The 24,403-nt window shown below is 38.6% G+C and overlaps 2 protein-coding genes across 4 annotated transcripts; both read left to right on the top strand.

The window, feature by feature from the left end:
* Positions 1-4,411: 4,411 nt before the first annotated feature.
* Positions 4,412-8,361, top strand: gpr183a (G protein-coupled receptor 183a). Its single transcript, XM_078262330.1, is given in 3 exon segments — positions 4,412-4,502; positions 6,224-7,352; positions 7,354-8,361. Coding segments are annotated over 2 exon segments (1,134 nt in total). The 5' UTR covers positions 4,412-4,502; positions 6,224-6,246; the 3' UTR covers positions 7,382-8,361.
* Positions 4,412-15,322, top strand: gpr18 (G protein-coupled receptor 18). 3 transcript variants are annotated; one of them, XM_078262334.1, is made up of 3 exons: positions 4,412-4,502; positions 13,594-13,646; positions 13,972-15,322. In XM_078262334.1, the coding sequence occupies exon 3, from the start codon at positions 13,973-13,975 to the stop codon at positions 14,990-14,992; it is 1,020 nt and encodes a 339-aa protein (XP_078118460.1). In that variant the 5' UTR covers positions 4,412-4,502; positions 13,594-13,646; position 13,972; the 3' UTR covers positions 14,993-15,322. The 3 variants fall into 3 exon arrangements, with proteins under 3 accessions (XP_078118460.1, XP_078118461.1, XP_078118459.1); XM_078262335.1 differs by lacking the exon at positions 4,412-4,502 and adding an exon at positions 12,755-12,900 and having other exon boundaries at positions 13,966-15,322; XM_078262333.1 differs by lacking the exon at positions 4,412-4,502 and adding an exon at positions 12,758-12,900.
* Positions 15,323-24,403: the final 9,081 nt, after the last annotated feature.

The raw sequence follows: 24,403 nt of genomic DNA, 5'->3' as shown, positions 1-24,403 counted from the left end.
CTTGTCCGTGGAGACGCTACAGGTGCAGACTGTGACGGTGGGGCAGACACAAGGCCGCTTTTCAAAGAAGAAACTTGAGAGGAGATCCATGTTCATATTTGTGTGGGTTCATCTTCTATCTTTTTGACAAGTTAATGAAGAACGAAATATTGCAATACTGTCCATTGCCCAATGAAATAATGTTCTATGGTATAGTTTGAAAAGCATATGAACAGTGACTCTTTTATTGTGGTTTTTGGTTTGGTGTCATTACTTTTGGTTAGCCAAGCTAACCAATAGGCTAGTTTTTTAACAGTTGTACACCACAATCAGACAGTTACATATAGGCTATAGCTACATATAATACAATGTTTCTGCTTTCATTTTCTTATGATTTTCATTTCATACAAGAAGGAGTTAAATACTTTGGAGATTTTTGTGCAGATTTAGTAAGATTTCCAATTTATGTTTATATCATTTTATTTCAGATGATCAAGACCATGGACTTGCAACCTTTAGTATCTGTTTAAATTCCATGGAGTTATCTGTAGTTACAACTAGCTGGGTAAAAGAACATCAATAGGCTTTAACATTTGTCTGCAACACTGTTTTCAATCTCTTTGGAAGAGAATTTGCCTATGACAGGAGCAGTATAGACATTGCTGCTATCTTGTGACTTCCAAGTCTTAGTGTACTCTAAACAGATGTTAAATGCAAATGTTTGACTCAATGTTTCTTGAGTCCTCAAGAAACTGTAAATGAGCTGAACCTCCACAGCTGCAGTAGTTTTTTCTTGCCAGGAGAGTTCACTGTTAGTCTGAGAAGAGGTTCCTGGTTTTAGACGATAATGACTTAAAATGTTATGCATTTAGTGTACATAGAGGAAAATGGAATATTTTTGGGCATGTGGTATTTTAAATGTACTCTGAATTATCCCCTTTAAAGTAGTTGTTGGGCTTATTATTCAAAGGGTTATATGATTTGATATACTGTTTTGAACAGATTATTGGGGCAAAGCAGAGCAGCAGTAATGGCTTCTAGAGTAAGCCTAGTATAAGGCAACATAATCATTACAACACATCTGCTGTACCTAGAGCTAGTTCAATCAACTAATGTGTTGTACTACAACACATTAGATTTGAATGAAACTGTGAGGTTGTGCTGAATTGGACTTTTAAATGTGTTTAAGGGTGTTCTGCTGCTTACTAGACAGAAAGTAAAAATTAAGTCAAATATAAACATAAAGCATTATAAAAAAAAGTTATTTACTATAATGTGATGGTTGTAAAAATGTAGAAGCACTCCAGAAAACGTATTAAAGATGTGTTCATATGTTTACAACTGAATATTTTGAGGGTGAAAACAACCACAAACTTAAAGTAGTTTGTTTCAATAAATAATACATTGTAACAATTATAATTCGCTGAATCTATAGTTGACTATTCAGAGTCAATAAATGTTGCATGCAAGTACTATCAAAAGAATCAAATACTGTGCAATGTCATCAGTTAGTGATCTAATCTGAGTTACCCAACTAATGTTTTTTTTCTGAAAAACAGCCACAATAGTTTCCGCTAAAACTGTTGCAATCTGATCTTAACCACGTGTTGAACAACAGCACTATAGCTACTTTATTCATCACTGCAATGTTGTACCAATTGTACCAAACATGGTGAAAATGAATCTGTAAACTGGACAGTCTATAAACTGTATAAATAACTTGAAAAGGGTATTTTTTATAATCATGTTTTCATTTTATATAGAGGCGCACTTTAAATAATTAGTTTAACATTAAAGGGTGAATCCATTATTTTTATTTTTTTAAGGTTTTTATATCATTTTGTGTCTTCCCAGTAGTGTTCATTATGTATTCAAATCCAAATATTCATATTTTGGTAGAAGTGCATATTTTTTTTACCATCAAATGCTGTTTTCCCAAGCACTGCTAAAAACCTATTCCAACGTGACCTGACGTAGATGATGACATTGCTACGTATATCCTTATCCAGTCAGTGTATTACCGACTGTAACCTTAAATTCCCCATGTTCAGAGAAGAAGACAGGAATAAAATGCTGTAAAATCATATAAGAGCCATATAAGAGAACCTACTTAGATGAAACCAAACCGTATTGTGCGACAGGGATATACTAAAACACCATTACAGCCCTTCTGAACTGGTCAGTTTGAGGTTGATCAATCTTCTGTATGAACAATGTAATGTATGTACTGCAACATAAATTACACAGTTTCTAACTCATAACTTCCTCTATTATGCACAGGATGTGTATAACACTGATTGGTATCAGGTGTTAATCTGCCAATGTCCCACAGCCTTCAGTTTCTGCACAGTTTTTTTATTATTATATTTTATATCATTTTATATCCTTATTTGAAAATAAGATGTGTAAAGATGCTGGAAGGGACTTATCTTTGGTATTTAACCCCATTGTATTCTATGAATAGCCATGGCAAAATACCATTCTGTAGTCTGTCAACGATGGGTGTGATCTGGCCGTCTGCTGTCCAGTGAGTCAGACACACAAGGCAAGGCCAAAAGGAAGTTAAACTGCTTCCTCTGCCTCGCCGCCGGACTTGTTTTGAACAAAAGAAGGTTGTGCTCAATAAACAACAGAATATGATTCTTGTTGATGTATTTCATTTCTATTCAGGAGCCTTTAACTATCAGCACAATGCTTCACATTCCCCATACAGAAACATTTTAATTGAGCTGTTGTTGTCTTGATTGCAGCTGGAAAGGACAAGAAATCAATACTGGGCACTTTATGAACTTTTCTGCATACTTTTCCTGTGCTCTTAGTCTTCATACAGTTCATACCATCAAGCATGTGACATCATGGACTCTCAATCTTTTGGCCCCTCTCATATATGTCCCTTGGAAAGATTTTTTTTTTTTTACACTTCTATTGTCTTAGTTATTTGAAAACAACACAAGAAAAAATTATTAGAATCTGTTTGTGTAATACATGTCTTATGTATGAGTTCTAGATTTGTTAATGAAATTAAAAATTATAGATTTAAAAATTTTAATATTATTGTTTTAACTATGAAGCCTTTTGTAAAAAAAAAAACATTATAAAAAAAATACAAATGATAAATGAAATGAATGGAATCTGAAAACCTTTTCCGGACCCCTGGGAGAGAGTTCAACTACTTTCAAAATCATTGTCATAAGGCATTTCGCCTTATGAATATATGCTTTAGTAGAAAGCAGTTAAGAGAAGGGTGGGACTAATTCAGAGGTGTGAAAACCACAGGAAACCATTTAGTACACACACAAAAAGTATGTGCTTAGCAACTCCTGATTCAAATAATAGGTCACATTTTTTAACTTAATAAAACATTTTCTTTTTCTTTCATGTAATACATCAAGGCTTGACCACATCTTACATCTAAAATGGTCTCTGATCTCTCATTCCAACGCGTATTTGTGTTTTGAAAGTATGCTGCTACTCCTACACCTTAAACCATAGCCTATATTTGAAGAGGTTTGTTGTTTTCTGAGCAGTTTTGACTCTGTGGCATCAATCTGCTCTCACCAAAGGAAGTCTCTGTTGATATTTGGAAAAAATATGATCAGTCATCTCTAATCAGTACAAATTACTCTATAACACAAGTGGCACTCAGTAATTGAAAGCAAATGGTAATTTACTGTACATATTTAAAAAGAAATCATTATTTGGAGTGTTCATCTTTTTAGAAAGTTATTCTGAGCTCAAAACCTCAAAACAAAGGTGTTTCTGGAGCAAAGGGGAAGTTCCTCATTATACTGTCATGTGTTTGCATAGTCTAAAGGGAAACTGACCAGAAACTACGTAGTCTACTTTTTAAAACAGAGATGTAATAAGAGAGAATTGTGATATAATTATTGTGCAACTTAAACTAAGTATTTGTATACCAATATCCTACAACAAGATAGGTGTCTAACAAAAGCAACTCTGGACTATCTCATCTGTGCAGCTGAAGCCACATCCTCCAAAAAGTACTCACATGGCATGGCATGGCATGCTGTATGAAACCTAGATTTTCCTTTCCCAAAATATGTCACAGATGGCTCAACCCCCCACAGCTTTATCAATCACAAATACAATATTGCACATGTCAGTGAAGTGTCACATTACTTTTTGGGTGCAATCAGTAGGCGTTTCAAAAGTGTGTCTTGAAAGATAATACATTTTAAAGGTTAAGCCAAAGTGAGAGAGGTATGAGAAATACATGCACACATTGCCAGAAAGAGGGGAAGAGAGAGAGAGAGAGAGAGAGAGAGAGAGAGAGAGAGAGAGAGAGAGAGAGAGAGAGCTACAACAGGATATTTTGTCACTATGGTTACTTGCAGCAGATACGGATCTTGATTTCTGTATGCTGCTCTCATTCAGGACAGTATGGTTAAACTGCTGCCAGGACAGCCCTTATATTTAAGTTAATCTTTGCACAAAGGGTGTCATGTCTTCTGGATCAATGTGATTTCAGCAAATCTAACGAAAAACATATTCCATTTTATGAGGTAAGTTTTCTTTCCAAACTGTATTTTATAGGGTGATATTGAATCATTCATAGTGACATAGATTGTGTGAAATGTACGCAGATAATACATGTAACTGTATCTGCTTGCGGTTTAGCTTGTAACAGATTTATGTTGTGAAAAATGTGTTGTATTCCAGAGTCAGATATAGCTACTACATGCAAACGTCTGAAAACTAATGGCAAATCATCACAACTTTACAAACTGTAGGCTCTACAATAAAACATTGGTCTTCTATGTGGAAATGTACTGCTAAAACCAGAGTCAAAGCAATTCACCACAGTTACGACACCCACAGTTAGAAGCAAACACTTTCACAACAGTTTGAGTGTTTTTGGAAAAGTACAAACTATATTTTGACATAAAACACATTTATTTTCAGAAATTTGCTAAATTTTATAAGAAAGGCATTTGGAAAATAGTGGATGTTTGCCCCAAATACCCTTCCGCTTCAGGGAAATGGGCCAGGAAACATGTTGACTGGCCATGTTGGCCACTGCACCATGTGCTTGAGCAGATAGAGCGGGTTAATATTTTTGCTTAAAGAATATGACTTTCCAACTGCCTACCCTTTTAAGGCAGAAAACCCTGGGAAAGCTGACATCCTCATAGACAAGGTCGTCTCTCAACACCAAGTTTATATATATTTTTGCGTTGTAAGTGTGAGAGTGCTGCAGCTGTATTCAGAATCACAGTAAAGCCGAGTTATTGTTCACAGACGTCCTTCGTGTCCCTTTTAGGTACAAACGGCATTAAAAAAACAAAAACAGCTATGTCCTGTGAGTCAAATACATGAATGGCTGAATGGGCTAATAGTTTGTAAGTGAAGGACAGTTACTGTATCTCTAAATCCTTTATTGTCATTTTCATGTGTAAACAGGTTGGAAATTTACTTAGAAGTATCTAAATTATGCTTTGACGTTCAAATAAAAAGCTATTTCTTCATATGCCAAACTCCAAACATAGGATATTGCCCCATGATAAGTGAAAACAGGAAAGGTGCTTTACAGCTCAGTTAGATCTGACTTGAACCTTCTTCTTATGTCTTAGGAAATGTGAATTGTGAAGACTTGGTTAGTGAAACTGAGGCAAAAGTCAAGTTTGGCGTCTGCTGGGCTTTGCTCACAAAGAACCACAAGGTGGCACCACACACCACAACAAAAACATTTCTACTTCACAGGACAGTTTGTGTCTCATCACGCTGAGGGTTCAACAGAACAAGTTTTAGTTACCTGCTGAGGGTAAAATAAATACAAATAAAGTCATATCAGCCTTGCGCATTAATTTAATATTTAGGAGAACCTTCAACATATGGTAAAATCATAAAAAACAATGTTTTTTAATAATTTATTACACTTAAAAAAAACATCTCTATTATTACAAGCAAACATTGTCATTGTTATTTTCTTTACTGACACAGCCGTAAGTGCCAGCAGTAATGACAAATACTTGACAAATTGTTTTGTTTCCTTTTTGAAAGCAAGGTCTTGCCGTGGTTTTACTAGACAAAAGAGTTTAATTTCTACAAAGGTAGAGACTCAGTGCTTCATTGCTTTTTGCAAATGGACATGTTTGATTTTGTTTCCTTTAAATACACATTTTCTGTATGCTTTTAGGATCAGAGGAGAAAGTAAAAAAGAAAAGAAGATACACAATGTTAAAAGTAACCAAAGCCTTAACACATTTTAATTTCCTTTTTGCAGTTACTGGTTCCTAATATATCAAGATGGGTTCTACTGCTGCACCTGTGACTTTAACCTTCTCATCCAACACTGAATCTAATAAGACTACGTGTAACACTCTATATGCCCACCGGGCCTATGCCAGGGTCCTCATGCCTCTTTTTTATTGCATCGTGTTCTTGGTGGGGCTGCTCGGAAACTGCCTTGCCCTCCATGTAATCCGTCCCAATCTGAAAAAGATCAACTCCACCACCTTATACTCTCTCAACCTGGTCATCTCTGACATCCTCTTCACCCTATCTCTGCCTGCGAGGATTGTCTACTATGCTCTGGGCTTCCACTGGCCTCTGGGCGAGGCGCTGTGCAAGATTTTGGGCCTCATCTTTTATATCAACACCTACGCGGGGGTCAATTTCATGACCTGTCTCAGTATAGACCGGTTCATCGCCGTGGTCCTGCCTCTGCGCTTTGGCCGATTCAGGAAGGTCAGTAACGTGCGCTACATTTGTGTTGGTGTGTGGCTGCTGGTCCTGGCACAGACCCTCCCCCTCGTGGGCATGGCTATGACCAACATGGAACCTGATGGCTTCATCACCTGTATGGAATACCCCAACTTTGAGACGGTCGACCACATTGCCACTATACTGATTGGTGCCGTCTGCCTTGGTTATGTCGTGCCTTTGGTGACCATCCTTGTGTGTTACTCCGTCTTGTGCTCTAAACTCCACTTCACAGCCAAGAGCAACCATTTGACAGATAAGTCTGGCCGGAGCCGCAAGGCCATCGGTGTGATCTGCTGCGTATCCCTGGTGTTTATTGTCTGTTTCAGCCCCTATCACGTTGACATCCTGCAGTACATGATCCGCAAGCTGATGTCCAGCCCTGATTGCGTTGATCTCACGGCCTTTCAGGTGTCACTGCACATCACTGTGTGTCTGATGAACTTCAACTCCTGTTTGGATCCTTTTATCTACTTCTTTGCCTGTAAGGGCTACAAGAGGAAACTTCGGAAGCTGCTGAAGCTACAGGTCAGCATGTCCTTCTCCAGTGCAGTGAGGACGTCACCTGAAGGCTCCTCCAAGGATGTCATAGATGGCAACAAGATCCAACTTAACAATTATAGTTTAGTAGGTACAACCAGTGAGAGACTCAGAAAGGAGATTTCACCAGGAAGAATAAATGAGTAAAAAGAACTGAGGCACCAAGAGTTACACAAGATGAGAGGACTTTTTACGCATGGGCCTACTTTAATCAAGACCGGTCAACTTGTGTTCCAAACAAATCCTTTCGAACATTGAAATGAGCTCACTTATGCGATTAGGGACTTCAAGCATCCAAAACCATAGAAATCCAGCTAATTTTAATATTTTTACCATATTACATAAGAAAAGGTTTGTAAAAGAACATCAACAAAATTACTCAGAATCTCAAGAAGGAAAATCCAGCACGTCCTGTGTTTACGTATTTCTCAGGAAAGCAGAGATTACTGCAGCAAGGAAATAAAGGATACTTTTCCATAAAGCATGCTTGTCTCATGCCTATAGACTGAGCATGTTGGAAGTGGACAGTCAAGTTGACATAAATTCATACTCGCATTCAAATTTCTATGGACTTGAAAAGTAGTTAAAAGCTAAACTCATGTACAGTATGTGAAGAGTGAAGCCGTATGGTCACCTGAAAAAACTTTTTGAAAGCAACATAACATAATGTACGCAACCAGACAATGACCTCACATCTAATGCCATCGTCACCAAGTTACTTTTATGAACTGAGATGTTAAGGTAGACATAGATATGAGTTTCATTCCGAAACTAAATCAGACTCACAATCTCAGGTTTTTTGCCTCAAGTTTCAGATCAGCACATAGTTGTAATGTCTTAGGGAACTGTCTACTCAGTATTTCAACTGCCTGCCAACTGAATTAACCTTAATTGGTTGGAAAGTACCAGACATTTGTCTGTCTGTAAAGAATTTCTTTGTGATAAAAGCAGGTGTGGTCTATGATGTCATTTAATTAAGGGCCCCTGTGGAGTTTTTTTGTAGACACAAAGAAGTTAGGTAACGTAACATAGATTGTTATTCATCATAATGCAATATGTGTATTATTGAGGTCTAACAAATGTGTGCATCTCATTCCTCATTAAACAATTGTAAAGCCATTTTCTTAAGTATTTTGAATCCAGCATTGTTTACATCCATGTTTACTCGCTTGCAGTCTTCTTCTTTCTTGTCTTTGCTGGTGCATTGCTTCATATCTTGGCATGTTACCACACCCTGTTGATGTGTGCAATAGTGTGATGACAGACTGTGAGAGACTTCTCTCTACAATACAGCTATGCAACTACAGTATGGTTAAGATGTGCTTAAGGTTAAGGGATAGATAATGGATATGGCAAACTATGGTTTAGGTTAAGTTCAGTTTTGTTTGGGGTAAGCCAAAGTACGTGGTTTTCAAAAGACAACTTGTTGGAAGCAGAATGCAAACTGGTCTCTAGCATGCTAGCCTGGTATGCAAGTGTTAACAAGTTTTTTCAACACCACAGTATTACTTCACACTGCTTCCTGCACTGTCACTACACTTTGCAACTGTTGTACTGTAAATCATGCACTGCAGAATTATGCAATGATGGTATGGCACCCCACCATACCTACAGCACCCGCAGTTTATAGGATGCTTAACAAGTGGGCTGTATGGAACAATCAGTAACACATAGATCTGCATGGAGCATGTGGGAATGTGTGTACCCATGATCTACGTCTGATTGTCTGTAGAACGAAACTTTCTTTATATTTTATTTGTGTTGTCGGTCTTCAGATGTTTGTGGTGCATATAGTGATTCTCCTGTGATTTTTCCTAAATAGCAGGAGTTGATTGTATTGTTTTTTTCTTCCCTCTATGAATGTAAAAATCAAATGTGCACATGATATAGTTTTATATTGTGTTGCTGATTTATGTTAATGCCTTTACGTGCTCTTTTTGATGTTAAAATGAATACTTTGGAACAGGTTTGCTCTCAGTTCTGGATTTTGAGGAAGTCATTTATAGAAATAACACAGCAGTCTACTTCACTTTGACATATTGCTTAGGTTCATTGCAGGTGCAAGTACAATAATCAGCACTACATTCATTATGATACTGTAAGGTTGATTGGTTTGTCTGAGAGACAAAATAACACCGGAAAGTTTTTTTTTTTTTTTTACAAAGCCCTGTAGAATATGTTACCTTTGCTGCAAACACAATGTAAATCATTAGGGAAAGAACAGCAAGTCAAACAGAAACAATAATCATCTCAACATTCTTCATATGTGTGATCACAGTTATTCATCCGGAAAGCCTCAACAGCAGATGGCACAGAAACAAGACACAGGTTAAGATAGTGCCATTTCATCATGTTTGTGGCAAAGCTCTCTGTCACTGCCAAGGCTCCAACAAAACTACAGAGCAAAACGGGTGTTTACGCTAAACAAACAGTTTAGCTTTCAGCAGTTTAACTTTTAACAATCAACAAGTTATTTTTTTACCTACTGTTTATTATATGTTTTGTTACATAACAATTTCACGGCAAGAGGGTTATTACCCAAAATGTATTGAAGTCCTCAATTCCAGGAACTGTTGGCTTGTGTGGAAAAATGAGCACAATGGTACTATAAAACCACAGTACAAATACTAGTACACAAACTGGAATGAGTCAATTAATCAATCGGTCAATTAACAGGAACTATGTTGATTATCAATTAATCAAAGTAAATTAAGCAAAAATGCCAAACATTACCTAGTTGCAGCTTCCCAATTATGAGCATTTCCTGCTTTTTTTTTTCTTATGAGATAGGCTTTGGGTTTTGTATTGTTGGTTGGACAAAACAAGACATTTGAAAACTTCCCTTTTTGCTTTAAGAAATTGTGATCAGTGTTCACTATTTTCTGACATTTCATAGACCAAATTATTCTCTAATTAATCGAAAAAATAATAATCAGCAGACTAATCGTTACTGAAAGTAATCCTTAGTTGCAGCACTTACAGATAAGTTACAGAGTGATTTCTCTGGCCTGTACACCCCCCACCCCCCAAACAAACACACACACACACACACACACACACACACACACACACACACACACACACACACAAACTTTCTGTTTCTGGTGAAATTTGCATAGTGTGTTTGCATCTTGCAACGTTTGTTTGCATCTTGACCTCTACATACAGTTTTATTTTACATTTTTTCATTATATTTTACTGAAACATGTCTCTTGCTGATAGTCTAGCCACTTGTAATGAACACTGTATTTCACACATATAATTGCCATCTGCTTCACCGCTCCCTTTTCTTCTATCGCCTGATTTCTTTTGGGGATTAAAGGAAAGAGGTTGTTTTAAAGGGATAGGCTTGAAGCATCAACTAATTTAACACAACATTGCAATTATAGAAGTGTACAGATACATTCAGATTAATGTGATAATCTGATTATGTCAATAGCATTAGTTATGAGTCCCTCTCCACTTGAAAATGTGTTTTCCTTATTGTTACTTCTCTCTGTTCTTCACTGTGCAGAACAATGTACGTGCAGAGTTTGACACTAGAAGGCTGTTTTCACACTCATGTGATGAGGAGGACAAGTTTCTCTGCTCACCTAAAACTGAGTTTAAGAAGTATGTATGTATACGCAGGATTTTGTGACATCACAACTAGTTTGGAAGTCAATCTTGGTACAATATGAAACTTACACTGAGGATAGGCTTTTCAATACAATGTATTAACAATATTTACACATTATGGATTTTTCAACAAGGGAGGAGTGGATGTAACTCTAATTTTCAACACTTTAATAGAACTTTTTTGTGGAAAAGCACAATCACACACATATACTACTATTTAAAGAAGAGTACTTTTTATACTTCTTTAAAATGTCTAGTGGGGGTCTTTAACTTTTAAATTACACTGTAGCAGCTAACTTCAATTACCAACTCAGTGATGGAGAGAAAGAAAAATACAGACGACATAAATTCAATTGGGACAGCTGGTAAAAAGGGAACGTACCAACAGAACAATACATAAAATGATCATGAAGATACAATTACGATGATATTTTGTACTGTAAAAGAGAAAACTTGTTTTGTAGCTTAAAGGTCTGTTAAGTTACTTTCGGCATTAATTTCTGTTAACATATTATCTAATAGATTATATTATAATAGCCTAGACTTACTTGCAGACATGAGAAATTGATTATTCCAAGACAAAATCAATTATTGTTATTTATGCTACTTAAACATCTGACAATTTTGTAGTGATTATTTCCAGCCTCTAGAGGACAGTGTAAAACAGGGTAAAGAGGTGACAGCAAAGGAACTTAAATAGGCTTTTCACAGGCACTGTATAGCAGATCTTAATATTGACAGGTGTAACAAGAGTATCAATTCATCTTTGTTTGTTTAAAGAATGGCAAAGTATAAAATAAAATAATTTAAGGGAAGTATGAAAAGACAGAAGATAGATACCGGCAAGTGAATGCACTTATATAGTTATATTTATATTGCAGGTGAATAATAAAGACCAAGGATTTATTATGGAGTGGAGGACCTAGGGAGGCAACCACATGACAAGTATCAAAGAGAGGAAAACATCACACAGACTGTTGTCATAACAACATATTGCAATGAACACAAAGTACCATCTGGTATGAGATACATCGAGAGGACAAGCCGATAGATAATTATTTCCCGGGAATAAGAATTAGACTGAATGAGCTGCTTCCATACTAGCACTGTGATAAAAAAAATAATAATGTAATAAAGCATGGAAATAAGTTCAGCATCAAACTGCATCATCAAAAAAACATGTGACAAATAGATATAACCTTTCATGAAGGCCAAATAGACAGTGGAGAGCAGTCCACAAATAAAGAAATACAGTAAGTTGTTGGAGCATGTGATTAACTTTCTATTTCATAAGATCTAAATGTGGGAATGGGAAGTACCAGTTAAGAGAGAAAGCAATTTTGATTGCACAATTTTGAGCCAAATGTCCCAATTCATAGTTGTTACCAGCTCACACACACATTAATCACACACATTAATCTGTATTCAATCTGGGTCCAGACTGACCTTGAGCTTTTCACCTGAAGTATGCGCTTTGCATCCATTAAGTCGATGTGGTGTAAAACCATCTCACAGCATCAGCGTGAAGTGTCTATTACCACCGTCTTATTTCCTGTTTATATGGCAACTGCCTCAACATCCTGTTTTTAATTACTTCTCTCCAGCAGCAGATGCTTCTCACAGCAACCTGCTGTGGATTACTCCCCTGAGAACTAATGTGCTGTGACAGACCCCACTTTTCCAATCAATAACTCGCCCTAAATCTGCCATCTCTCTGCCTGCCAAACACACTCCCACTTCTAATGGCACATCATTTTCTTTAAGGGGGTGTAATTGCAGACTGTGGAAAGCTGTAGCCCTTTGTGTTCCAACTACGTAGATACTGTAAAGGAATCTAAAAGTACAGAAACTACAGCACGTGGGCGACACAGGAAGTGATGGGGGCTTTACACTGTGTTCAGTCTCGCCACCATTTCCATCACATTACCCTTTGAGAAAGCATTCACTTCCCTGTTTTGGCTGAGTGCTCAGATAAAATCGCTGTGAAGCTTCATAAACCTATTGGCGCAAGCTTGTCAAGATGCTTGTGTGATTTCTGTGGTAAGTGCAGTCTTTTATTGTTCAGGCAAGGCTACCTGATCTGTTTGACCTTTAAGATGGACGTGAAAAAGTAATTTTGGCAACATATTTTATAGTCACTTGCTCTGTGTGTGTGTGTGTGTGTGTGTGTGTGTGTGTGTGTGTGTGTGTGTGTGTGTGTATTTGGAGGGACAAACCTAATTTAAATCACTCAACTTATTTGTTTTATTAGGAAGCTTTACATTAATTGGTTTTCTGATTTTAAATGGTTATCCACAATTCGCAGAGTACAGTAAAGTACAGTTGAAAAATGCTTTGATGTCAAACACAGAAGTCACATGATTTCCTATCAAGACACCTTTCTCAGGGATACTGAGGATTCACTTCCACATTGTTACCCTCACCATAGATTGCCGTCACTCCATTCTTTATACAGTGTAATGTGTATATAATTCTTTATTTGCTTGTTTATTCAATTTTAATTAATGACATATCTAGACAGGTATCGCCTGTTGCCTCTGTCTTTACAGTGCAGCTGCACAGCTTTTAAAAATAAGTATTCAAATGATCCAGCAGCAACTTCTGCAAACTGTGAAACATATAAAGAAGAAGGCTGATCTAATTGAAGCCCCAGTGTTTTCTTCAACACAGAACTTTTCACTGTAATTCAAATCACACCTTTATGGAATTTATGTTTTCTGTTGTTTTTCTTAGACTTTAAAACTTGAGTGGACTAATGAGGAATAACATCTACAAAATGTTCAAAAGTAAGTTGCCTTGCTCCTCGGACCATTTCAAACTCGAAATCTAACAGATTATGTTATATTATGTTAAATATTTACCTTTTCTGTGCTATTTTTGTAGCCGATAGTAAATTACAGAACTACCTATCTTAGATTGAATCAATTTCATACTTATTGTTATGTAGAGACACCACATATAGCCAAAATATCCATTTTTTCCATTTTAAAACTTTGCTAGAAGCATATGACCTTTCAACATGAGTGAATTAACAGGAGTTCAACTCCATTATTAAAACAAATGGTTTTAAAGAGCAATGGAAATAAACACCAATATATTGCTGAGTTTCAGAATGAAGCTGGATCTAAACTTCTCCAACATGTCTGTGGAGTCTGGTGCTGTAAAGCCAGAGCAGGGACCGGTGGAGTACCGCATGGCAGGCCTGATTTTCTACGGCTTCGTCTTTGTCATAGGAGTCATAGTCAATGTCACTGCTTTATGGGTGTTTTCTCTCACTACCAAGAAGAAGAACTCTGTCACCATCTACATGATAAACGTGGCGGTGGTGGACCTCACCTTCATCCTGCTGCTTCCCTTCAGAATGGTCTACCACCACCAGGACTATTGGCCCTTTGGAGACGTTTTCTGCCGACTCAGTGCGGCTCTCACCATCTTCTACCCCTGCATGGCTCTGTGGCTGTTTGCTCTGATCAGCGCTGACCGCTACATGGCCATCGTTCAGCCAAAGCACAGCAAGGAGCTGAGGAATGTCCCAAAGGCCGTGGTGGCAGGTTTTGGGGTTTGGCTCATGACCATAGGCAGCACTTTGCCCCTGCTCTTCTCTGAGGATGATCCCGATCGCATCTCCAACTTCACCACCTGCATCAAGATGCAAGACATCATCTACATGCGCCATGACAACCCCGTCAACTTTGTGCGGCTCATTTTCTTCTTCCTGGTTCCCATATGTATAATGATTGGCTGCTATATTGTCATTGTGGATAATCTGATCCACGGCCGCACCTCTAAACTCAAACCTAAAGTGAAGCAAAAGTCCATCCGGATTATCATCACACTGATTGTCCAAATGTTGGTGTGTTTTGTGCCTTTCCATGTGTGTTTAGTGCTCCGTTTGGTGGGGACAGGCGAAGATGGAGGGTTTAGCACATGGGCGGTCTTCACCACATTCCTGATGAACCTGAGCACAGTGTTAGATATCATTCTGTTCTACATTGTCTCCAAGCAGTTCCAGGACAGGGTGATCAGCGTGATTCTGTACAGGAACTATCTACGAAGTGTGAGACGGAAGAGCAGGCACACACACACAGGCAGCGTCCGATCAATGAGCAACCTGACCAGCGCAATTATATGAAACAACCATCAAACTTTCATGTCAAACAGCGCACTGATATGTGCTGTGCACTCTTTGGATCACAATTTAACACTGAATGCTTCACTGTGTACATGGTTCATTATCAAAAGGATCTAAACTTGCAATTAATTTCCAAGGTGTAATTTACACTCACAGTATGGGAGTGCTGCTGTTGTGGCAAAAACATCTGTGTTCAGAGCTGATTGACTCACCCATGAGACTTGAGATGTTTTTTTGTGCATCTTTGCTTTGGCAGACAAAGCACGAGTATGTGTGGCTCAGGTGTAATACATGCAGGCAAAAATAAAGCTCATAATCATTCAAAACATAGTCCACAGTATCGCAGCATTTGCTTTGTTGTTATGCACATTGAAACTCTTCTCAGCCACGTCAACCAACACCTACAAAGGGCCTGACTGCCTCCACGGAGGGGTGTTAACCAACAGGAAACAATGGTGGGTTCTGAAAGGCTGCTTTTGTTTGGTCACTGCACCACATTTGCAACTTCACCTCTGTAGCACCTCAGTGCTTCATCATGGCTTAAATATAAGTAGTGATGCTGCATGATGTCATGCACATGCAAATAATTAAGTTTGCTTGACTGGTGCCACTTCACCGTGTCATATTTGGGAAGTCTGAGTTTAAGCCCAACCACTTGATACAAGACATCATTTTATCACTCAGCACAATCGTCCTGAAAGTTGCTGTTAACTTATTGACCAGGTGATGGCAGCATGGCACAGCTAGACCACATCTGCCAAACAAGTCAAAACAGTGCCTTTTTTTACTTTAAAAGTGGATAGTGCAAGATTTTTGATTCTCTGCATTATACTTTTTCTTGATTCTGCATTTTATCACATTTCAACTGGCTTTATAAATGCAAATATTTCAGTTTTTATCCTGTGAAATAACCATTCCACCTCATCACAGAAAAGTTAACGACACAGCTTCAGGAGTCGGACTAAAGCGTGTTTATGGTTCAATGCAAATCATATTGATCAGATGCTAAATGATTCAGCCACTTGAAGTGCATTTACAGTAACATCCTCAAGAGATGTCAGCGAGGGTATTTACTAGATTTAAAGCAACCTTAACCTTAAGAAAGAAAAACCTCTTCTGCACAGGAAGACTTTAATGTCGGTTACTGCTGGGACTATAAGCACCACGATGTTAGATCCTGCAAATGATCCCCAATATATTCCTCAAATGACAGACAAGTGATTTGTTAGAAGGTACTGAATGTGTGACAGTTCTATTTCTGTGAGGATACTGTTTAATTTAAATTAAGGAAAGAAACTCAGGTTTGCATGGGATGGTTTTAATAGGTGTCCTGCACTAACATCACCCAAGCCAAAAACGTATTTGGTGTTGCCAATTGTTAAAATAATGGAGTTAGTGTGTGCGTCAGCCCTACACAGTCTTAACTGGGTTAGACAGTGAGTCAGTGTGGCTGAGTAACTATGTAATGTCTTATACAATTAGACAGTCAATGTGCCCTTTGGTGTAACCACATGTACCATCGCAATTCTTGGAATGATTATCGTATGACTGATCAATTGCAAACAGAACTAAATAGATTGCTTTATGCTGTGCAATTCCTAAAACAATGCTGGTTGTATTAATGTTTTCTCTTCCCAAGCCCAGTTACATTCTCACTGAGATTAGTAAATGTGATACCGTGGTAAAAGGATAAACAGCGCAGGGAGTCCATATGGTTCTTGGTTGGTTTGTACAGTGTTTACGGGTCAAGAAGTGGCCAGACCATAGGATATAGACAGGCTAGATTTACACCGTGTTTAATAAAAGGAGGCAGACTACAAGATTTCCATCTCACATGGAATTCTGGGAACTGCAGTTGATCACATGATGATAGGTTTATTGGCCAGTGGACTACAAGTGGATCTATAACCAAGAGGTCAAAAGGTCAAATGAAACATCAGAGGGTCGTCTATCTGTCCCACCTGTTAGACATCAAAGAAAAACCAGCCATGCTGCTCACAGCAACTGGCATTTAAAACAATTAAGTTTCCTGTCAAGTCCCTGTGATGAATTATCCGGAAGCTTTACCCGCTGTAATTCTAAATCTTCCCAACAAGTGCCTTTGTTGTAGAGAAATTAATGAAAACAAGATTGTCTTTCATAGGAGCTGATCTAACAGCGCGACAGCCAGCTGCTCTTCTTTGGGAATAAAAACAGTCAGCATTAAACACAGCTCGCACAAAATACTTTTTTTTTATCTACCACTCGTGTGGAAAACAAATCAGGCGGCGAGCGCAGTGGCCATCTGTTTTGTTATTTGATATGTGTGAATACATGTTGTAATGACTTTGTTTGTGAATCACTCTGCGTGGCAGAACACACGAGAGCTCTCGAAGTGCTGGAGTGTTCAAAGCTAATCATATAATTGGACACAATAGTCGATGACAAATGGAGACGCTTGGAGCCAGCCAGCTGGGGAAGTGAATATGTAATCATTGTAAAATCATATCATTTTTGCATATTTGAAGACAGCTTAATAGAGTTTGCGTGTCAGCACACTATCAAATGATGATCAGAGACAGTGTTGCTGTATTTGTTTTTCTAAATAGTGTTTTGTTGGACGACTAATCTTTATCATGATTAAAAGTGTTTCTCAAGAGTTTGTGTCTTACATGTTCCTTTATGTCCCATGCTATTTTGAATGTTGAAAAAAATTCCGGGCAAATGACCCCTCTGAATATGAAGAAATAAATATGGTACAACAGTGAACAGCCTACAAAAGGGGTAGCCTACTTCTGCTGTTGCCAGGAGCAGGGGCGTCGGACTGAGAGGGGAAAAGGGTATCCTACCGAGTACAGGGCCCTCATCTGAGGAAGGTCCACTAAGATACTAGAATGAATAGCCGTGGATACGGGGAGGGCCCATTACTTTGTGCTATATAGCTCCACTACTATAACAAAAATAGAATAAAAAAGATAGCTTAAAGTAATGAATTAATGATTAAAATATTTCATGAAAAATTAGTGAGTTAGTAAAGTTTATGTTTGTTATCGGCTATGTCTGTCCACAGCTAATCTCGCATACTGCTCCACCAGTCAGCCTAAAATCTTTTGTGCAAATGTATGACTGCATGCTCAAGGACCTCTCGTTGTTGTGGAGATTTACATTTTCTGAAGAACCTATTTCATTGACTGCCTTTTATACCACCATTGACTGCTGGCTCCTCACTGCTCTTAACAGGCCGCTAGGGGCTGCAAGTGATCAACAACTGCTTCAGTAGCAAAAGGGCATTTCCGGCAATCGGCTAAGATAAAAAAAAAAAGACTCACCTCGTCTGTTGCAGGCCACATTTTGTCCTTTTTGTCGTGGCTTAAAAACTGACATCCATAGAAAAGTTTGTTCTCATTTTGAACCGGAGCATCTGCAGATTAACTCCATACCCGATGCGTTATGATCATAGACAGTTAAAGAAATGGACAATGTGACGCCGTAGATTTCCACGAAGACCAGTGAAGTCTATTAGAAGCACCTTTCCGGTGATCGCTGAGCTTGACGACGTAGATGTGACGTGAGCAACCTGTCTGAAAGTTGTAAGTCTTCTGGTAGCTGTGCCAAGATTAATCTCAATCATTCCGAATCTTACAGAGACGGAGAGCGTAGGTATATGTAAGGAGATAACATAGGCACAGGCTAATTATTGCTAACTAAAATGCTAGTTAACATTAGTAATTAAACTTAAACAGCAGTAACACTTTATAATAACCATCATTAATAGATGGTAAATTGACAGTTAATTAATCTTTAGTTAATTGTCATTTAACTGTTAGCAAACAGTTGTACTGTTAACAAAAATTAAATTATAATTAATAATGTTTACTAATTATTAGTAGTGCTGTAAATTAACAGTTTATTGTTACACATATTATATCCCTCATATACTATATTAGGTATTGGGTAATGATTAAAAAATGTTTGTAAACCTTTAAGAAACCATTTTTAAAACATCTATAAACATTACATTGATAGAAGGACCAGATATTCACTAACATAACACTTTGTTGAGGGTTACTAGTTGTTTTGTAAACCGTCTATAAACAGTGTCTGGATGGTTATTATAAAGTTGCAACATATAAAATAAATATATATATATAAACTTAGCACAAAAGTAAGGAAATTTGTGTTTGGTAGATTATTTGAACAGTGCTTTTTGGCAATAAATCTTATACCGTTGGAAAGCCTGTTTAGTTCCTTACAAATGGGGCACAATTTGTAAGGAACTAAACAGGCTTTCCAACATGCATTTGTGGGATTAGCAGCAGAGCTGAGTATGTGGGTTGCGCCCAACAGCTTTTCTTTGCTGTTGCTATTGACTCTTGTTTTGAGCTTCTGGTACTCCCAGGTGCTGCCAATCAGGTGCCTGATTCTGCAACCAGTGGCAATCCCATATCTCCACAGTATGGGATCGAACTCTATCCTCCAAGATGACAACTCTCGCCCCCACAGGGTGGGGTTTATCAGAGACTACCTCCAGAATGTGGGAGTGGAGAGGATGGAATGGCCTGCCAGCAGTCCTGACCTCAACCCCGTTGCACACTTGTGGGATCAGCTTGGGTGTGCTGTTCGTGCCAGATTGACCAACACAACCACGTTGGCTGACTTGCGACAAATGCTGGTTGAAGAATGGGATGCCATCCCACAGCAGTGTGTGACCAGGCTGGTGACCAGCATGAGGAGGTGGTGCCAGGCTGTTGTGGCTGTGTATGGTTCTTCCACACGCTACTGAGGCTCCTGTTTGTAAAATGAATAAATTGCCAATATGTCTTGTTTCTTCAAACTTCAATCATCCAATCCACCAAACACCAAACGAGTCAATGGCAGAATAAGCTGTTTGGCATTGGCAGAGAAGATTTGGCAAATTGTTCATGGGCACAACCCACATACTCAGCACTGCTGCTCAGCCCACAAATGCATGTTCCTTACAAATGGTGCCCCATAAACAGGCTTTCCAACGGTATAAGATTTATTGCCAAAAAGCACTGTTCAAATAATCTACCAAACACAAATTTCCTTACTTTTGTGCTAAGTTTATATATATATATATATATATATAATTATTTTATATGTTGCAACTTTATAATAACCATCCAGACACTGTTTATAGACGGTTTACAAACCAACTAGTAACCCTCAACAAAGTGTTAGTGAATATCTGGTCCATCTATCGATGTAATGTTTATAGATGATTTAAAAATGGTTTCTTAAAGGTTTACAAACATTTTTTAATCATTAACCGATACCTAATATAGTAAATGAGGGATATAATGTGTGTTACAATAAACTGTTAATTTAGTGTTAGCACTACTAATAATTAGTAAACATTATTAATTATAATTTAATTGTTTGTTAACAGTAAAATTACTGTTTGCTAACAGTTAAATGACAATTAACTAAAGATTAATTAACTATCAATTTACCATCTATTCTCCTGTACTATACGGTAATTCCTCTACTATGCGACAGTAAGTCGCGTGGTTATGACACAATCATTAGCCTATTTTTACAAAAACGTCTGCTACGGAGCCATAACATGAGGTACAAGGTAATGGAGCCTTTTATACATTGTCGTGTTTCTTTAGAAATAAACACTGGACAAACAGAGTCTTTAAACGCTTCAGATGTAAAGTTATTCACTGTCAAAGTGATGCCAAAATGAATGGAATGCTAATTGCGGGTGATGGCTTGTTAGCAACAAAAAGGCTCCATAGGAGGTATGCTTTGTGGGGGCTGACTTACCCCCTTGGTTATGATCCACTAAAGAATGGATACATATTCGCCGCCATGTTGACTGTAAGGGAACCGGGAGGGACAATTGACTGATTCAACTTTTTCTAGGAAGGGGGGAGAGAGACACACCTGGCGGAGATCTGCACTTTACTACATGCAGTTTTCTAGTTTAGTAGCCTATAGCGCCTTTCACAGAGCAGTAGTGGATAAACAGTAAAAATTGTTAAATAAAAGTATTGGATAAATGGTGAAAAGGCTAAAAGTTATATGATTGAAAAGCCCAGTTTATGTCACTCCAAGTGTAGCTAACACAAATGCAAACTTCCAAACCAATGTAATTGACAGTTAAATTGTTTTAAAACATATTATGCAATTATCGAACCAATATCCTTTTATATAATTAATTGTTGTGAAATAACATCCAGTTTAAAGTTTAAAACATATTAAAATGAACATATTTGGAACATGATGGTTTGTGTGAATAGCCTACAGTAAAGGGGTAGTTTGAGTTACTGCTACGGCCTGTGGGGGTACACAAGAAAGGTTGGGAAGCCTATTAAACATTATTGCATTTCAATAGTGGTTTAAGCCATTGTAATATTTTCACGTGACCTAATTTAGCACATACATTTAACCTAAAAAAAACACACAACTGAAGCAGTGTTTGCCACCCAAATGTGTTGTGTTTGAAACAACAGAAACATAATACCGGTATGTCGCAGTTTGGTTTTAAAACATTGTTCCGTTCACTTTTACTATACCATTAGTCTTAGTCTTCATATTGTTCCTATTAGAGAGCATGAAGACATGAAAGGGAGCCCATAATGTTATATAGATACTGTACACATCCAGATTCGCCTGGGCCTCCTCGTCTATACTGTACGGCATTAGCAGCCAGCAGCTGCCTGCATTTACATCATTTAGCGTTTCTCTTAGGGCACTTTATTACACTGAAACTCTCCCCTGGTAAACTTTACAATAGGATGTTGAAGGATACTTCTGGACTGCCATAGGAAATGAGAGGCACATGTGCATGGATGTAGCGGTGCAACAGTGGGTTCCCCCCTGTGACGCTGAGCTTAAGGGCTACACAATAAGACTAATGGATTCCTTTTGGGGACAAAACTAGGTTAAGCACATGAGCTATTGTTCTTATCGGTGTACAGTGATATCTACAGTAGGAACTGTGTGAGGTATTCCTTTTGTACAGAGGACGGCCTTGCAGAGGTAATCTTTTCCTTTGGCAATGGCAATGTACTCCTGCATTGTCTTTAGTCGCCATTAAAAGGAGATAATCTACTGCAAGAGTTTCAAATGCTACTAAACTGACTTCAATTGACCCTGCAGTTAGCAGAGAACAGGAGAAGAAAAGGATATGTGTGGCCTTGATTACAGCTGTGTGTCTATTTTAGCAGATTGTCCTGTTGCTGATTCACACACAAAGACAGCCACCATTAGCGCGTATAAATAATGTAAGGCCCTCATCTCTCTCTGTTTTTTTCTTCCAACTCTCTACTCAGCTAAGTGCCTGAATGGAAACCTTGGCCTCCTCCTTGTCAGGTTCTCCATAGATTAGTATGAGATTTATTTTAAATCTGTAAAGCAGCATGTTCAAGTGTTCCGCTCAATGCATGTGGGAATGTTTTTAATTGTATCATGTGAAGTGGAATAGGAGCTCCGGTGGGGACCGTGTCAGGTTGTGTTAATATTTAATCTGGTCTCACTTCATTTTCCTCATGATCCACGGTATCGTAAGAGCAGAATGAGAAGGAAACATTACAGGACGGATAAAGAGACACGAGTAAAGACATTGTAGCTCCAGGATGCTGTCTCACTCAGGATGTAGCATTGTAAAAAGCTTGTGAAGACACTATTACAAGACTCCACTCGTGTCTCTCTTCTCTGCCGAGGCCTGGGCCATTGTGCAGCATGCCCTGAACAGCGAGTGATATTATGGCAGCTAATGCTAATGCACTCATTTCAGCTGATGTGCATATAAAGAGAGCTGACTGATAAATTCAATGTAAAAGCAGGTAGAGAGAAAGAGTTGTGTGTGTGCATGGAGGGGAAAAAGGAGTACACAGCGTTAGCCCGTGGTGTGTGTTTGTGTGTGTGAGAGAGAGACAGAGAGGGAAGGAGGGATGGAGGGGAGAGCGAGAGAGGCCTTTCACTTCCTCTGTGTGCACATCACGTCTCCTCTCCCTGAGCTCAATTACAGGATTGATACTCAGAGAGGAAACTTCATCATGTCATACAGATGTCTTCACTGGGAGAAAGAGGGAGACGATGCATGTTGTCATTTAACGTGACATGGTCTGCGCTCATTCAAAACAAACAAAATGAGAAACAGTTGGACTATAGATTTCATTATAGACTAATAATAAATAGGGAGCACCAGTAAAGAGCAGAAACTGACAGGAGGAACGGCAAATACTAACTGAAGGAAGAATGAACTGGCCTGTTGGATAGAGAATTTAACAATTCTGCTGAGTGAATTAATCTCAAAAAATAACTTGTAAACAATAATACTGTTTCAGTGAGCCATTCAGCTCCATCATAGTAAACATTTTTTATAACCCAGACAGCTCTATAAAGTGCTTTAGGCATCATTGGGCACAACCGTCATTAGTCAGTGCCTGTGTGTAAATCTGAATAAAACAACTGTGTTGGTGATGCTGTGCAGACACAAGCCCATATCTATTTTACAGTGTTTCATTTCAACGTGACACAAGCAGAGAACACACTCCACAACAATGGCCATGTTTTGCTTTAATTTGATTAGGTTTTGTCTCAGCAAATGCCAAGTCCTGTTTTGCCTCAAGAACGTATCTCTTAATCACGTTCCATCCAGGCTGTGTCTTTCATCTAAATCTCACAGCCGTGGCTCACACCCAACTTTATTTCGCTGAAAGGTAGGGGGAAAAAGCACACACACACACACACACACACACACACACACACACACACACACACACACACACACACACACACACACACACACACACACACATCCAACAAGGGGGAATACAATGACAAAAGCCTAGCTCTCATCTCTGTCACATAAAGTGATGTTTTGTGTTTAGCTGTGTGCGAGTGAGGTGTACGTACATGCATGTGTGCGTGCGTGTGTGTCTGTCTTCAGGGCTCAGATCCATGTTGTTTGGTTTGTTTCTCCATTAAGAGAGCTGTAAAGGAGAGGGAACAGATGGCTGCTGGCCCGCTCTGTCCTGCATCCTCTCACAACTGCCACACTTCCTGTGCGTCCATTAATCTTCTCTCACTACTCCTGCAGCACAACTTTATTAAAACAACTCAGGAGAGAGCGAACAACAAGCCTGTGCAGCTGTCAGGAGCAAAAGACAGAACCATTCGTCCACAGAAGAACGGCCTCGGATTTCTAGACGCATCTGTAAAACAGCTCGAGTCGAATCTGGTTGGCTTTGAAGCAGGCTCTGCAAAGCGCTCGCTGTAGTAGAGACACAATAAATGCTCATTAGAACGCAGCTGGAGCGGCTGTTGTTGCAGAGTTCATAGGCATAGTTTGTCAAATTTAAACGTTGTGAGGCCCTAGCTCCCTGCCTGAGACAGACTACTGTTTCCTCCTGCTCTGAGAGCATGTGGGAAATGCTGTGTAATAGTAAAGTTTGG

The sequence above is a fragment of the Sander vitreus genome, chromosome 11 (assembly GCF_031162955.1).
Source record: "Sander vitreus isolate 19-12246 chromosome 11, sanVit1, whole genome shotgun sequence".
NCBI classification, from domain to species: Eukaryota; Metazoa; Chordata; class Actinopteri; order Perciformes; family Percidae; genus Sander; species Sander vitreus.
This window is presented reverse-complemented; position numbering and strand designations above follow the sequence as displayed.

Bases quoted from the DNA above. Each gene is read 5' to 3' on its own strand.
- gpr18 (XM_078262334.1), top strand. From the start codon at position 13,973: ATGAAGCTGGATCTAAACTTCTCCAACATGTCTGTGGAGTCTGGTGCT.